General features: G+C 47.0%; 1 protein-coding gene across 2 annotated transcripts in view; it reads right to left on the bottom strand.

Moving 5' to 3' along the window:
* Positions 1-14,042, bottom strand: part of SLCO2A1 (solute carrier organic anion transporter family member 2A1) — a 98,871-nt gene extending 84,829 nt beyond the window's left edge. The window contains exon 1 of one of the 2 annotated variants that reach the window (XM_055295384.2): positions 13,589-14,042. In XM_055295384.2, the coding sequence (XP_055151359.2) occupies positions 13,589-13,684 (96 nt within the window). In that variant the 5' untranslated portion in view covers positions 13,685-14,042. The remainder of the gene's footprint in view (positions 1-13,588) is intronic. The other variant, XM_063611373.1, reaches the window with a different exon arrangement.
* Positions 14,043-15,826: the final 1,784 nt, after the last annotated feature.

Genomic DNA, 15,826 nt, shown 5'->3' with positions numbered 1-15,826 from the left:
TTATCACCTCCCCTCCTCACACCTGGTCTGGCTTACAGTTTCATTCCGTGACTAGCCCTCCCCCACCTGCCCAGCAATTTACTCTTAAAAAGGTGGCTGGAGCTAAAGGCATAGCTAAATTTAATGCTCCTTTTTCTTTATCCCAAACCAGATAGCATTTAGGCTGTTTTTCATCAAACATAAAAAACCAAGCCCAGTTCATGGCTCGTTCGGCAGCAACTCTGAGACGCTTTACAGCCCTAGGCCCTAAAAGGTCAAAAGGCTGTCTTATTCTCAATGTACATTTTATTACCCAATCTGCTCCCGACATTAAATAAACTCCAAAAATTAAATTCCGGCCCTCAAACCCCACAACAGGATTTAATTAACCTCGCCTTCAAGGTGTACAATAATAGAAAAAAGTTGCAATTCCTTGCCTCCACTGTGAGACAAACCCAGCCACATCTCCAGCACACGAGAACTTCCAAACGCCTGAACTGCAGCAGCCAGGCGTTCCTCCAGAACCGCCTCCCCCAGGAGCTTGCTACACATGCCAGAAATCTGGCCACTGGGCCAAGGAATGCCTGCAGCCCGGGATTCCTCCTAAGCCACGTCCCATCTGTGTGGGACCCCACTGAAAATCGGACTGTTCAACTCACCTGGTAGCCACTTTCAGAGCCCCTGGAACTCTGGCCCAAGGCTGACTCCTTCCCAGATCTTCTTGGCTTAGTGGCTGAAGAGTGACGCTGCCCGATCGCCTCGGAAGCCCCCTAGACCACCACAGATGCCGAGCTTTGGGTAACTCACAGTGGAGGGTAAGTCCGTCCCTTTCTTAATCAATACGGAGGCTACCCAGTCCACATTACCTTCTTTTCAAGGGCCTGTTTCCATTGCCTCCATAACTGCTGTGGGTATTGATGGCCAGGTTTCTAAACCTCTTAAAACTCCCCAACTCTGGTGCCAAGTTAGACAATACTCTTTTAAGCACTCCTTTTTAGTTATCCCCACCTGCCCAGTCCCTTATTAGGCTGAGACACTTTAACTAAATTATCGGCTTCCCTGACTATTCCTGGACAACAGCAACATCTCATTGCCGCCCTTCTTCCCAATCCAAAGCCTCCTTTGCGCCCTCCTCTTGTATTCCCCCACCTTAACCCACAACTATAAGATACCTCTACTCCCTCCTTGGTGACCGATCATGCATCCCTTACCATCTCATTAAAACCTAATCACCCTCACCCCACTCAATGCCAATATCCCATCCCACAGCACGCTTTAAAAGGATTAAAGCCTGTTATCACTCGCCTGCTACAGCATGGGCTTCTAAAACCTATAAACTCTCCTTACAATTCCCCCATTTTACCTGTCCAAAAACCGGACAAGTCTTACAGATTAGTTCAGGATCTGCGCCTTATCAACCAAATTGTTTTGCCTATCCACCCCATGGTGCCAAACACATATACTCTCCTATCCTCCATACCTCCCTCTACTACCCATTATTCTGTTCTAGATCTCAAACATGCTTTCTTTATGATTCCTTTGCACCTTTCATCCCAGCCTCTCTTCGCTTTCACTTGGACTAACCCTGACACCCCTCAGTCCCAGCAGCTTACCTGGGCTGTACTGCCGCAAGGTTTCAGGGACAGCCCTCATTACTTCAGCCAAGCTCTTTCTCATGATTTACTTCCTTTCCATCCCTCCGCTTCTCACCTTATTCAATATATTGATGACCTTCTTCTTTTTTGCCCCTCCTTTGAATCTTCTCAACAAGATATACTTTTGCTCCTTCAGCATTTATTCTCCAAAGCATATCGGGTATCCCCCTCCAAAGCTCACATATCTTCCCCATCCGTTACCTACCTCGGCATAATTCTTCATAAAAACACACGTGCTCTCCCTGCTGATCGTGTCCGATTAATCTCCCAAACCTCAATCCCTTACAAAACAACAACTCCTTTCCTTCCTAGGCATGGTTAGTGCGGTCAGAATTCTTACACAAGAGCCAGGACCGCACCCTGTAGCCTTTCTGTCCAAACAACTTGACCTTACTGTTTTAGCCTAACCCTCATGTCTGCATGCAGCAGCTGCCACTGCTTTAATACTTTTAGAGGCCCTAAAAATCACAAACTATGCTCAACTCACTCTCTACATTTCTCATAACTTCCAAAATCTATTTATTTCCTCATACCTGACGCATATACTTTCTGCTCCCTGGCTCCTTCAGCTGTACTCACTCTTTGTTAAGTCCCACAATTACCATTGTTCCTGGCCCGGACTTCAATCTGGCCTCCCACATTATTCCTGATACCACACCTGACCCCCATGACTGTATCTCTCTGATCCACCTGATATTCACCCCATTTCCCCATATTTCCTTCTTTCATGTTCCTCACCCTGATCACGCCTGATTTGTTTTTTTTTTTTTTTTTTTTTTTTTTTTGAGACGGAGTCTCGCTCTGTTGCCCAGGCTGGAGTGCAGTGGCGTGATCTCGGCTCACTGCAAGCTCCGGCTCCCGGGTTCACGTCATTCTCCTGCCTCAGCCTCCCGAGTAGCTGGGACTACAGGCGCCCGCCAACACACCCGGCTAATTTTTTGTATTTTTAGTAGAGACGGGGTTTCACCGTGTTAGCCAGGATGGTCTCGATCTCCTGACCTCGTGATCCGCCTGCCTCGGCCTCCCAAAGTGCTGGGATTACAGGCTTGAGCCACCGCGCCCGGCCTCACGCCTGATTTGTTGATGGCAGTTCCACCAGGCCTAATCGCCACACACCAGCAAAGGCAGGCTATGCTATAGTACAAGCCACTAGCCCGCCTCTTAGAACCTCTCATTTCCTTTCCATCGTGGAAATCTATCCTCAAGGAAATAACTTCTCAGTGTTCCATCTGCTATTCTACTACTCCTCAGGGATTATTCAGGCCCCCTCCCTTCCCTACACATCAAGCTTGAAGATTTGCCACCACCCAGGACTGGCAAATTAGCTTTACTCAACATGCCCGGAGTCAGATAACTAAAATACCTCTTAGTCTAAGTAGAAACTTTCTCTAGATAAGTAGAGGCCTTTCCTACAGGGTCTGAGAAGGCCACCGCAGTCATTTCTTCCCTTCTGTCAGACATAATTCCTCAGTTTAGCCTTCCCACCTCTATACAGTCTGATAGCAGACCAGCCTTTATTAGTCAAATCAGCCAAGCAGTTTTTCAGGCTCTTAGTATTCAGTGAAACCTTTATATCCCTTACAGTCCTCCGTCTTCAGGAAAAGTAGAATGGACTAAAGGTCTTTTAAAAACACACCTCACCAAGCTTAGCCACCAACTTAAAAAGGACTGGACAATACTTTTACCACTTTCGCTTCTCAGAATTCAGGCCTGTCCTCGGAATGCTACAAGGTACAGCCCATTTGAGCTCCTTTTTATTAGGCCCCAGTCTCATTCCAGACACCAGACCAACTTAGACTGTGCCCCCAAAATCTTGTCATCCCTACTATTTTCTGTCTAGTCATACTCCTATTCTCCATTCTCAACTACTCATACATGCCCTGCTCTTGTTTACACTGCCAGTTTACACTGTTTCTGCAAGCCATCACAGCTAATATCTCTTGGTGCTATCCCCAAACTGCCACTCTTAGCTCTTGAAGTAAATAAATAATCTTTGCTGGCAGGACTATGCTGAATCTCCTTAGGCACTCTCTAATCAGATGTCCTGAGTCATCCCAATTCTTAGACCTTTTATACCTGTTTTTCTCCTTCTCTTATTCCATTTAGTTTTTCAATTCATACAAAACCATATCCAGGCCATCACCAATCATTCTATACAACAAATGTTTCTTCTAACATCCCACAATATCACTCCTTACCACAAGACCTCCCTTCAGCTTAATCTCTCCCACTGTAGGTTCCCACACCGCCCCTAATCCCGCTTGAAGCAGCCCTGAGAAACATTGCCCATTCTCTCTCCATACCACCCCCCAAAAATTTTCGCTGCCCCAAATCTAAAACTGATCTAATTACCTGTGCGTGCAGCCCCCATCACGACCCTCTCATGCGCACCCCCTTAGAGTTGTGAGCCCTTAAAAAGGACAGGAATTGCTCACTCAAGGAGCTAAGCTCTTAAGACAGGAGTCTTGCCAATGCCCCGGCCGAATAAACCCCTTCCTTCTTTAACTTGGTGTCTGAGGAGTTTTGTCTGCGGCTCATCCTGCTACATTTCTTGGTTCCCTGACCGGGAAGTGAGGCAATTGGTGGATGGTCGAGGCAGCTCCTTAGGCAGCTTAAGCCTGCCCTGTGCAACATCCCTGCGGGGGACTCCGACCAGCTCGAGCGACGCTGATCCTGAGAGCGCTCTGGGGTAGGCATTTGCCCCAGTGGGACGCCTTGCCAGGGCAGTGTGTGGCAAGCCCCCATGGAGGATCACCACAGTGGCTGAACACCGGGAAGGTTTTCACCAGTCTGGACATCTAAAACTTAGTAAGACTAGTATTTGAAACTTGCCCACTCCATTTGAGTGGAAGCGTGGCCTGATCACCCATGGTGTGCCTTTATCGGCACTTTGGTTTTGGTTTGACTTGGTTTGAATTGCTTGACAGGATTGGTCTTGGGAACTTGCCCACTCCATTTGAGTGGAAGCGTGGCCTCATCACCCACGGCGTGCCTGTACCGGCACTTTGGTTTTTGTTTTTGAGTTGACTTGGATTGTTTGATACTTTGGTTTTGATTTTAACCTGGCTTGGATTTCTGGATACTCTGATTTTGGTTTTGATTTCAGTTTGGTGCAAACTGCAAAAGTGTGTGTGTGCCCTTTTTACTTGTTCTTTGTTTTGTGGTGTGCGTGTGGTATGAGTGTGGTGTTTTGTCTCGAAGAAGCATAGGTCAGGCATAAATAAGCCCACCCTACTAGGAACTATGTTGAAAAATTTCAAAAAAGAATTTAAAGGAGACTATGGGGTACTATGACATGAGGAAAACTTAAAACTTTGTGTAAGATAGACTGGCCAGCATTAGAGGTAAAGTTGGCCATTAGAAGGAAGCCTGGACAGGTCCGTTGTTTCAAAGGTGTGGCACAAGGTAACCTGTAAGCCAGGGAACCCAGACCAGTTCCCGTACATAGACACTTGGTTACAGCTGGTTTTAGACCCCCCACCCGCAACACACAGTGGTTGAGAGAACAGCAGCATAAGCGGCTGGCAGAGGCAAGGAAAGACCAGCAGAGAGAGAGAAAGGAAAGAGAGGGCAAAAGAGGCAAAGAGAGAGAGGAAGAGACAAAGAGGGAGTCAAGGAGAGAGAGAGAGAGAGAAAGAGAAAGGCAGAGAAAGAGAAGAGACAGAGGCAAAAGGAAAGTCAAAGAGAGAGAGACTAAGTCAAAGAGAGAAAGAAAGAGAGAGATATACAAGTAGTTAAGAAAAAAAAGTGTACCCTATTCCTTTAAAAGCCAAGGTAAATTTAAAACCTATAAATTGATCATTGAAGGTATTCTCCACAACCCTATGACACTCCAATACCACTTTGTTGTCAGTGTAAACAAGGGCGTATCCCAAAAGCACTGAGGCCTTCCTAACAAAAATCCTTAACCCAGTAACCCGCAGATGGCCCAAATGCATTCAATCTGTAGCTGCAACTGCTTTGCTAACAAAAAAAAAAAAAAGTAAAAAAAATAACTTTTAGAGGAAACCTCATTGTGAACACACCTCACCAGTTCAGAAGTATCCTAAAGGAAAAAAAAAAAAAAAAGAAAGAAACAAAAGGGGGGGGGGGAATTTATATAAAAAGAGTATTATATGGTAAATTCTTGTCCTGAAATAAATTAACTGGTTGTTTAGAGAAAGAAATATTTGTAATAAGTCAAAAAGTTGAGGCATGTCGAAGAATTGTCTGTGAAAGTCATGAAAGAAAAAATGTTATAAAAAAGAATTTATGCAAAAAATGTAGTAAAATTTAAAAGTAACTAGGCCTTCTGAATTTAAAACTATTTAAAAAAAACAGTTTGTATGCAAGGTATATAAGAAAAGTAAAATATACCTTTGGTAAAAGGATTATAAGGAGGCATAAGAATGTACATTTTTACCTACATTAAAAAGTTAAAAAAAATTATTGTTTTGAAGGTTTAAGAAAGTTTTAAAATGTTAATTGTAAAGAAAATTCTGTGTGTAAATATATTAGTTAAAGTTAAAGAAGTATCATCCAGTTTTTCTGTGAACTGGATATTAAAGTAAAAGCATAACAGGTTTTTCTTAAAGCACCAACCTGCTCTTTAGCAAAAATTACAAAAGTTAAAAAGAGTCTATAAAATCTTACCTTATGGTGAAACATTAAAAATTGGATAAATATGTCTAGAAGGTTTTATTAAAATTAGGTTTAACATTAGTAACACACTAATATAAAGATAAAATTTAGCTTATGTGGTATAAAAATCATGCAAGAAGCACTGTTAAATGTAAAATGGTATTTGGCTTTCTTTGGTTTGAAAACTAATAAAAATAGATGCTAAAGAAAATTTCTCAGTAAAAAGGCACTGAGGACTATAAAGTCCACTGCCAAGGTCCCCACATTTAAAACAAAAGGTCGATTTCTTAAAAATTATATAGTTGGTTTATCTTCCACTTTCCTTTCTCTCAAAAAACTAAAAGTCTTTTAGCACAGATACCACCCCTAGAATTTCCGGTAAACCAGCACCAGCCTGAAGATCACGTTCTCATCAAAGGGTGGAAAGAAGAAAAACTCAAGCCAGCCTGGGAAGGACCCTACCTTGTGCTGCTAACCACCAAGACTGCTGTTCGTACAGAAAAAAAAAAAAAAAAGAATGGATTCATCACACCCGAGTCAAGAAAGCACCACTCTGTCCAGAGTCTTGGACCATAGTCCCAGGGGAAAACCCTATCAAACTAAAGCTAAGAAAAATTTAACTCTTTTCATCTATTCTATTACTCCTTCTTCTTTCCTCATTCTATTGCTGATGACCATCTAGTTATTAACATAACCAAGTCAATTTCTCCGCTTGCCTTGTTATACCCTGTGAGGACTTGCCAAGTCAAAGACAGCTTTCTACTTCAAAAAAGTACTTCTGTCCCTCCTGACTCTCCTCAGACTGGGCATTAGTAAACTAGGACCATTTAATCCAGGGAGATTTTGATAAAGACCTCAGTGCCAACCAGGAATCTTACCCCCCGATGTAGAGCTTTCATGCCATAGTTGGTCCAACATTCTGTGGACCACTAAAGAGCAAGGATGGACTGCCCCAACCAGTTTTTGTAATTTCCTAAAATCATACATTCATTTTACTAGAGGATCATGGAAGTTAAAGACTTAAAACAAACTTTAGCAATTAAGACAGGATACCAAAATGCAAATGCCTGGTTAAAATGGATCAAATATTCCATCTGCACATTAAACAAAAGCACTTGTTATGCTTGTGCACATGGCAGGCCAGAGGCCCAGATTGTCCCCTTTCCACTAAGGTGGTCCTCCAGTTGACCAGGTGTAGGCTGCATGGTAGCTCCTTTCCAGGATTCGACAGCCTGGAGTAATAAGTTGTGCCAAGCTCTCTCTGCTATATCCCAAAGTCTGGCACCCTGTGGGTCAGCCCCCAAGGGCCATCCAGCCTCCATCTCCCAACACTAATTTCACTTCCTGTCTCACACGACAAGGAGGAAACTTAGCGTTCCTTGGAGACCTGAAAGGATGCAGTGAGCTTAAGAATTTTCAAGAGCTTATCAATCAGTCAGCCCTTGTTCATCCCCGAGCAGATGTGTGGTGGTATTGTGGTGGACCTTTACTGGGCACTTTGCTGAAGAAATGGAGTGGCACTTGTACTTTAGTCCAATTGGCTATCCCTTTCACACTGGCATTTCAAAAACCAGAAGGAAAAAAGTAAGACATCACAAAGCGAGAGAAGCCCCTTATAGGTCTCTCGACTCTCATGTCTGTTTAGACACAATTGGAGTCCCATGAGGAATACCAGATCAATTTAAAGCTTGAAATCAAATAGCTGCAGGATTTGAGTCAATATTTTGGTGGGTGACAGTTAATAAAAATGTAGATTAGATAAATTACATCTATTACACCAACAGCAATGAGCTTTTCACGGGTTAAAAGAAAAACTCATGTCGGCCCCAGACCTGAGGCTACATGACCTGACAAAACTCTTTACACTCTATATGGCAGAAAGAGAAAAAACGGCAATTGGAGTTTTAACCGACTGTGGGGCCCTGGCCAAGGCCAGTGGCCTATCTCTCAAAACAACTAGATGGGGTTTCCAAAGCCTTGCCCCCAGGTCTAAGGGCCCTAGCAGCAACCACCCTGTTAGCACAAGAAGCAGATAAACTAACCCTTAGGCAAAACCTGAATATAAAGGCCCCTCATGCTGTGGTAACTTTAATGACTACCAAAGGACATCATTGTTAACAAATGCTAGATTAACCAAGTACCAAAGCTTGCTATGTGAAAATCCCCACATAACCATTGAAGTTTACAACACCCTAAACCCCACCACCTTGCTCCTGGTATCAGAGAGCCCAGTTGAACATAACTGTCTAGAGGTGTTGGACTCAGTCTATTCTAGCGGGCCCAACCTCTGAGACCATCCTTGAACATCAGTAGACTGTGAGCAGTACGTGGATGGGAGCAGCTTTGCCAACCCCTGCAAATTGACTCTGAAGAAGACGACAAGCCCTGCTGCAGTCACGCCCGGAAGCTGACTGGTTCACGCACAGCCGAAGCATGAGAAAACTCATCGCGGGACTCATTGTCCTTAAAATTTGGACTTTTACAGTAAGGACTTCAACTGATCTTCCTCAGACTGAGAACTGTTCCCAGTGTATACATCAAGTCACTGAGGTAGGACAAAAGGTTGCTACGGTCCTATTATTTTATGGTTATTATAAGCATACTGGAACTCTAAAAAGAACTTGTTGTATAATGTTATTCTATACAAGGTATGTAGCCCAGGAAATGACCAACCTGATGTGTGTTATGACCCATCTGAGCCTCCCATGACCACAGTTTTTAAAATAAGATTAAGAACTGAGGACTGGTGAGGGCTCATAAATGATACGAGAAAAGTGCTAGCCAAAACAGAAGAAAAGGGGTGCCCAAAGAAGTCGCCTTGAAATTTGATGCCTGTGCTATCATTAATAGTAACAAGTTAGGAATAATGTGTTGTTCTCTTAATTAGAAAAGAGGCTATATAGCAGAAAATAAGTACATCTGTCATAAATTAGGACTGTGTGGAAATAAATGTAAATACTGGTCTTGTGTCATTTAGGCCACTTGAATAAAAAAAATGAAAAAGATCCAGTCCACCTTCAGAAAGGAAAAAAATGGCCCTTCCTGTACTAAGGGACAATGTAACCCCTTAGAGCTAGTAATAACCAATCCCCTTGATCCTCATTGGAAAAAAGAGGAGCGTGTGACCTTAGGAATCGACGGGGCTGGACTGGATCCTCGAGTAAATATCTTGGTTTGAGGAGAAGTTTACAAATGCTCTCCTGAGCCAGTGTTTCAAACTTTCTATGATGAACTAAATGTGCCAGTACCAGAAATTCCAGGAAAAAACAAGAAATTTATTTTTGCAATTAGCTGAGCATGTAGCCCAGTCTCTCAATGTCACTTCATGTTATGTATGTGGAGGAACTCTAATAGGAGATCAATGGCCATGGGAAGCCCGAGAATTAGTACCTACAGACCCAGTTCCTGATGAATTCCTGGTTCAAAAGAATCACCCTCATAACTTCTGGGTCCTAAAAGCCTCAATTACTGGACAATATTGCATAGCTAGAGAAGGAAAAGAATTCACTCACCCCATAGGACGACTTAGTTGTCTAGGACCGAAACTTATAATGGTATCACAAAAACAGTCATTTGGTGGAGTTCAAATCACACAGAGAGAAATCCATTTAGTGAATTCCCAAAGTTGCAAACCGTGTGGACCCACCCGGAGTCCCACTGGGACTAGACAACCCCCACTGGATTATACTGAATACGTAGGCATAGAGCTTAGGCCAAATTACCTGACCAGTAGGCAGGTAGTTGTGTTATTGGCACTATTAAACCATCTTTTTCCTACTTCCCATAAAAACAGGCGAACTCCTGGGCTTCCCTGTCTATGCTTCCCCCGAAAAGAGAAGCATAGCTATAGGAAATTGAAAAAATAATAAATGGCCTCCTGAGAAAATCATACAATATTATAGGCCTGCTACTTAGGCACAAGACGGCTCATGAGGATACCAGACCCCTATTTACATGATCAACTGAATCATACGGTTACAAGCTGTCTTAAAAATAATCACTAATAAAACCGGCAGAGCCTTGACTATTCTGGCCCAGCAAGAAACTCAGATGAGAAATGCTATCTATCAAAATAGATTAGCTCTCGACTACTTGCTAGCAGCTGAAGGAGAGGTCTGTAGGAAATTTAACCTTACTAATTGCTGCCTACACATAGACAATCAAGGGCAAGTAGTTGAAGACATAGTTAAGAGATATGACAAAACTGGCACATGTGCCTGTGCAAGCGTGGCATGGATTTGATCCTGGGGCCATGTTTAGAAAATGGTTCCCAGCACTAACAGAATTTAAAACTCTAATAATAAGAGTTATAATAGTAATAGGAATCTGCTTAGTGCTCCCTTGTTTGCTATCTATACTTCTTCAAATGATAAAAAGCTTCATCGCGGCCGGGCGCGGTGGCTCACGCTTGTAATCCCAGCACTTTGGGAGGCTGAGGCGGGCGGATCACTAGGTCAGGAGATCGAGACCACGGTGAAACCCCGTCTCTACTAAAAAAGACAAAAAATTAGCCGGGCGTGGTGGCGGGCACCTGTAGTCCCAGCTACTCGGAGGCTGAGGCAGGAGAATGGCGTGAACCCGGGAGGCGGAGCTTGCAGTGAGCCGAGATTGCGCCACTGCACTCCAGCCTGGGCGACAGAGCGAGACTCCGTCTCAAAAAAAAAAAAAAAAAAAAAAAAAAGCTTCATCGCTACCTTAGTTCACCAAAATGCTTCAGCACAAGTGTACTATATGAATCACTATGAATCTGTCTTGCAAGAAGTCACAGGTAGTAAAAATGAAAGTGAGAACTCCCACTATTGAGTGAGAGTCTCAAAGGAGGGGAATAAGGGAGGAGCCACCCCTCATATTGTCTTATGCCCAATTTCTGCCTCCAAAGAAAGAAAAAGTAAAAACTAAAAGGCAGAAATGAAGTCCACAAGCAGACAGCCCCGCGCCGCGCCCTAGGGCTGGTAGTTAAAGATCGACCCCTGACCTAATCAGTTATGTTATCTATAGATTACAGACATTGTATAGAAAAGCACTGTGAAAATCCCTGTCCTGTTTTGTTCCAATCTAATTACCGGTGCATGCAGCCCCCAGTCACGTACCCACTGCTTGCTCAATCCATCACGACCCTCTCACGCGCACCCCCTTAGTTGTGAGCCCTCAAAAAGGACAGGAATTGCTCACTCGGGGAGCTCAGCTCTTGAGACAGCAGTTTTGCCGATGCCCCTGGCTGAATAAACCCCTTCCTTCTTTAACTCGGCGTCTGAGGAGTTTTGTCTGCGGCTCATCCTGCTACACCACCATGTCATACGTGTCCCAAGATATGTGCAACCCATCCCCCACTGCAAATTGGCAGGGCTATTACAGTGGGGAGGAAATATCCCTTCAAACAGCAGAGCTCCCAGTTATTGCCCCAGGAGGGAAAGGTGCAAGTGACTTTAACTGATAGAATTTGAGATTCAAGATTTACCTTAAGCTATCCAACCTCATACCTGGTTTCAGGCTGATAAGTGGAGTTAAGTGGAAGTCCTCCAAACTCTGGTCTTACAATTAGTACGGATCAAAGGAGGTGATGACTAACAGAATCTCATTTTTAGAGTCAAGAAAAACTCTTAGCCAGTATGAGTACTTAACTCCTTTAGGAGGCCAATTGGCCTGAGCCCAGCCATCAGGTACGTGTGGATAAATCATCAACACATGAGAAATCATCTTATTTATATAGATCTCCAAATAAATTGCTGCCATAAACATTTATTTTAGGGAACCAGGGTGGGTCTAAACGGATCAATCTCATTCAGCCTTACCCTCACTGTCAGGAGTCTGTTCTGGACACCCGTCCCTCCTGCCCTTCTTGGTGAAAATGAAGGGAGGTTGCCCCACCCTGGTTCCTGCAGAGGCCCCTTTCTTTAGACCATCTAATCCTAGTCCCCACCCTTTCCTCTCAATTCCTAATTTATAAATACCAAAGGTTCCAAAATTCCTGATGAAATTTCTCCAAAATGGTGGAAGCAAAACTGCACACAACATTTCCATCCAGGTCTGACCAAAAATGAGGAGATTTGGAGATTATTTTAAACTATCTCAAAATTTCTGTTGCTTATCCATATACAACTACAAAATCAATTCAGCCTGTATTTATTGTGGTGCGGAAAGAGCAGAAGCAGGAGTGGAGATCCCAGCTGAGTAAGTATGCAGGTGAGATCCACTCTGACCTCCAGATCCCTTTCTGTTGGACACATATAACCAGTCCACGGACACCCCCATCATCCTTTTGTGTAATCTGGCTTCCCCTTAATTGCACCACCGGAGGCTTTACTCAGTCCCATCTGACTGTATGGTTGTGGGAAACAACCTCTCTACACCATGAACCCACCCTGACCAGAAGCGGCCTTGATGCAGACTCTGCACTCTCCCACATCCTCACCGCAGCAGCTTTGGCCTCTCAGGAGGTATCTTCCATTGTTACTTCTGCCTAGCCAGAATGGGCAAAAGAGCCCGAGTGTGGATTGAACCATTCCAGGTCCTCCTGGACCTGTGAGGGAGTGGAAAGCATTTCCGACCCCCTGGGAAAGCTGCTCTCATCCTAACAGCTGCCAACACCCTATCTTCTCACCCCCTCCCCATAACTTGCCTGGTGAGTGGCACCTGCTTAGACCTTACTGAACCGTGAGAGCTGTGGCCTTCCTGGGGCCATTTCCAGACCAGGGAAGCCAATCTGAGCACGCGGGTTGGTTGCCAGCCTGGGGAAGCCGCCCGCTGAGAGGGAATTCTCAACATAACCGCGAGCGGCACAGCCAGGTAGCAGAGCCCCCCGTCCCCGTTGGCGGGAGAAGAAAGTCTGGGGAAGGAGAACATCCCTTAGGCCACCCACCCCAGGACGAGGGGGCTCGGACGAGACAGTCTGTCCCCCAAGGCGCGGGGGTCCCCCTGGAACCTCCAAGCCCATCCCATTGACGAAGTAACCGCCCGCTGGAGGCCGAAAAAGGGTTCCTCGAGATGATCTTTTTCAGTCAAGGACAATTCTCTCGCTTATAACCGCCTGGAGTTGTCCCAGTAAGCAGTAAGCAGGTACTTCCATTGTCCCATTACTTACTCCGATGAAGGCGTGTGAACACACACACACTCGCACACACACGCACACAAGCGCGCGCGCACACACACACGCTCTCACACACACTCGCACACACACGCCCAGCACGCGTCGCCCGGGGATGAGATCCGAGCGCGGCACAGGAGGGAGCCCGGGGCTCCCGGAGCCTCCTGGCTCCGGCAGACAGACGCGGGTGCCCAGACGAAGGTGCGCCTGGCGCGGCTCCGGCCCGGACGACCCCGCGGACCCCGCTCACCTTAATGTTGCCGAAGACCGAGCGGGCACAGCGGCCGGCTCGGCTAGTAGAGGCGTCGCTGCCCTGGGACGCGCCGAGCTTGGGCAGGAGTCCCATGGCTGCGGGCGGCTGGCCGGGCGCGGAGCGGCGCGGGGACGGCCGGCCCCGGGGCTGGGGACCTGGCGCGAGGGGTCGGAGCGCCTCGGGCTGGAGCGGCCGGGCGGGTGAGAGGCGACCGCGGCGGCGGTGGCCAGAGGAGATTCGCGGAGCGGAGACTGAGCCAGCGAGTGCGCGCCCAGAAGTTTTTATAAGTGGCCGCCGCCGATGATGAAACGTGCTCTCCCTCCTCCCTCTTTTCCTCCGGTGTCAAAGGCGCTGCGAGCCCCCGCCCCGCCGCCGCCGCCGCCCCCTCCGACAGGTGTGACGCCGCAGCGACCCGCGAGGCTTGACTGCCCCGGAGAAGATCCCGCCTGCCAGGAGGCGGAGAGGGAGGGAAGGAGGTGGCGGGCCCAGGGAGGGGAGGTGAGGGCTGTGGGGGGGCAGGAGGCTGCAAGGGGGTGGAGGCTCCTGGGGACTGGCGAAGAGAGGGTAGGCGAAGCGAAGGTGGGTGACTGGAGGGGATGGAGAAAGAGTTGGCAGGGCTGGGGGGCAGGAAGGCTGGGATATGAGGCGGCCCGAGGCGGGCGCTGGAGGGGCCAACGTGAGCAGGGGGGTGGAGGGGAGCCCCGGCACCCCTCCCGACGCTCTTGGGGAGATTTACGGAGCCAGTCTCTGCTTGTTTGCACTCGCAGAAAACCTGGGCCCTCAGTTCCGGTGATGGCTCTGAGACTCGCTGCAGCTGTTTGTGTTGAGGACTGATTTATATTTAAACTGCTCTTTGCGCTGGAGAGGGGGCTGGGTAACAAGGTGAAAAGGTGGGGGCTGGGCCCGAAGTCTCTGGACCTGAGCCAAGGTAAACTACAGGGGCTGTCAAGTGTCAGCATGGCTGGGTCTGGCCTGGGGTGCTGGGGAGAGGGGTAGAGGGGGTGGGGGGTGTGGACAAACAGGACGCACCCCACTGACCTCCTTCTCAGTGCTGGAATGAATAGTGGGTTTATTTTTTTCCCCAAGATTGTCTACCACCAGGATTCCAAGCGCCGAGAAGACACAGTGAGGCTTCTCAAGGGAAGGATAAGAAGGTTCTTCCAAAAGCAGCTGCAGTGAGGAATCCCACTCTGGAGGCGTTTTTCCAGCTCCCTCATTCCTGTAGTCCCGTGCAGAGGGAACCTCTCCAAGCCCACCCCAAACCCAGGAAAAGATGCCGTCAATATCCAGGAGGCTTTGGCTAAGACAAAGGCCACAGGATAGATGGACCACATAGGCTTCTTATTTCTACCCAAGACCTGATACCTTTCTGGGCCTGGTCTGGCCTGGCCTGGGCTTGGGGGCTTCTATCCACCTGCGACCCAAGTCCCTGGACACGGCAGCATTCCAAAGATGTTGAACAGTGGGCAGCCTCTGGCCACTTCACTCAGCCACAGAGAGAGGTACATCCTGACAGGCTTTCCACAGCCCTGTAGCAGCCCCAGCCCCAGAGCAGGCATGAATTCCAGGTCCCATCTGTCCACTGGGAGAATATGGCACAGAAGGACAGATACCAGAGTGGAGCACTTGGTGTGTGCTGGGCATACCAGGCCCTCTGCTGAGCACCCACATGCATGATTTCATGAAGGCCCAACGTTAGCCCTACAGGTATAGGTACTGATGGAGTCTGGATTCCACAAACAAGGATGCTAGAGCAGTTGGCTAAGAAAGCTGTCTGAAAGCCACACAGCTAGCAAGTGGTGGAGCTGGACCCTGAATTCAGCCTTGTCTGACTCCAAAGCCCAGACTTGAAGCACTATGCCTTCTGATAAGTTGTCTAGTCCAACAGCCCCATTTTGCAAGTTGAACCAAACACGGACCAGAAAACCCCCAGGTCAAGGTCACAGCACCTTAGGGCTACCATGCCTGGAGCTTCTTTCTCAAACCCTGAGGCCTCACTGTGATCCTCTGGTAGAACCCCTGGGAGGATCAGCCTCTCCAGCCCTCACCTAGTCCTGTTCCATTAACCTGGCCCTCTGCCTCCCATCAGCGCCAGCATCATCTCCAAAGGAAAAGCCTATTGAGAAATGCTCACAGATGCTTATCTTCCTTCATTGACTTTTACTGGGTGGAGTTCAGCTAAATGTAATGGAGAGCCAACCAAAATGACTTAAATGAGATTTATTTGTCTCTCAA

This window comes from Symphalangus syndactylus, chromosome 10 (genome assembly GCF_028878055.3).
Source record: "Symphalangus syndactylus isolate Jambi chromosome 10, NHGRI_mSymSyn1-v2.1_pri, whole genome shotgun sequence".
Lineage (NCBI taxonomy): Eukaryota > Metazoa > Chordata > Mammalia > Primates > Hylobatidae > Symphalangus > Symphalangus syndactylus.
This window is presented reverse-complemented; position numbering and strand designations above follow the sequence as displayed.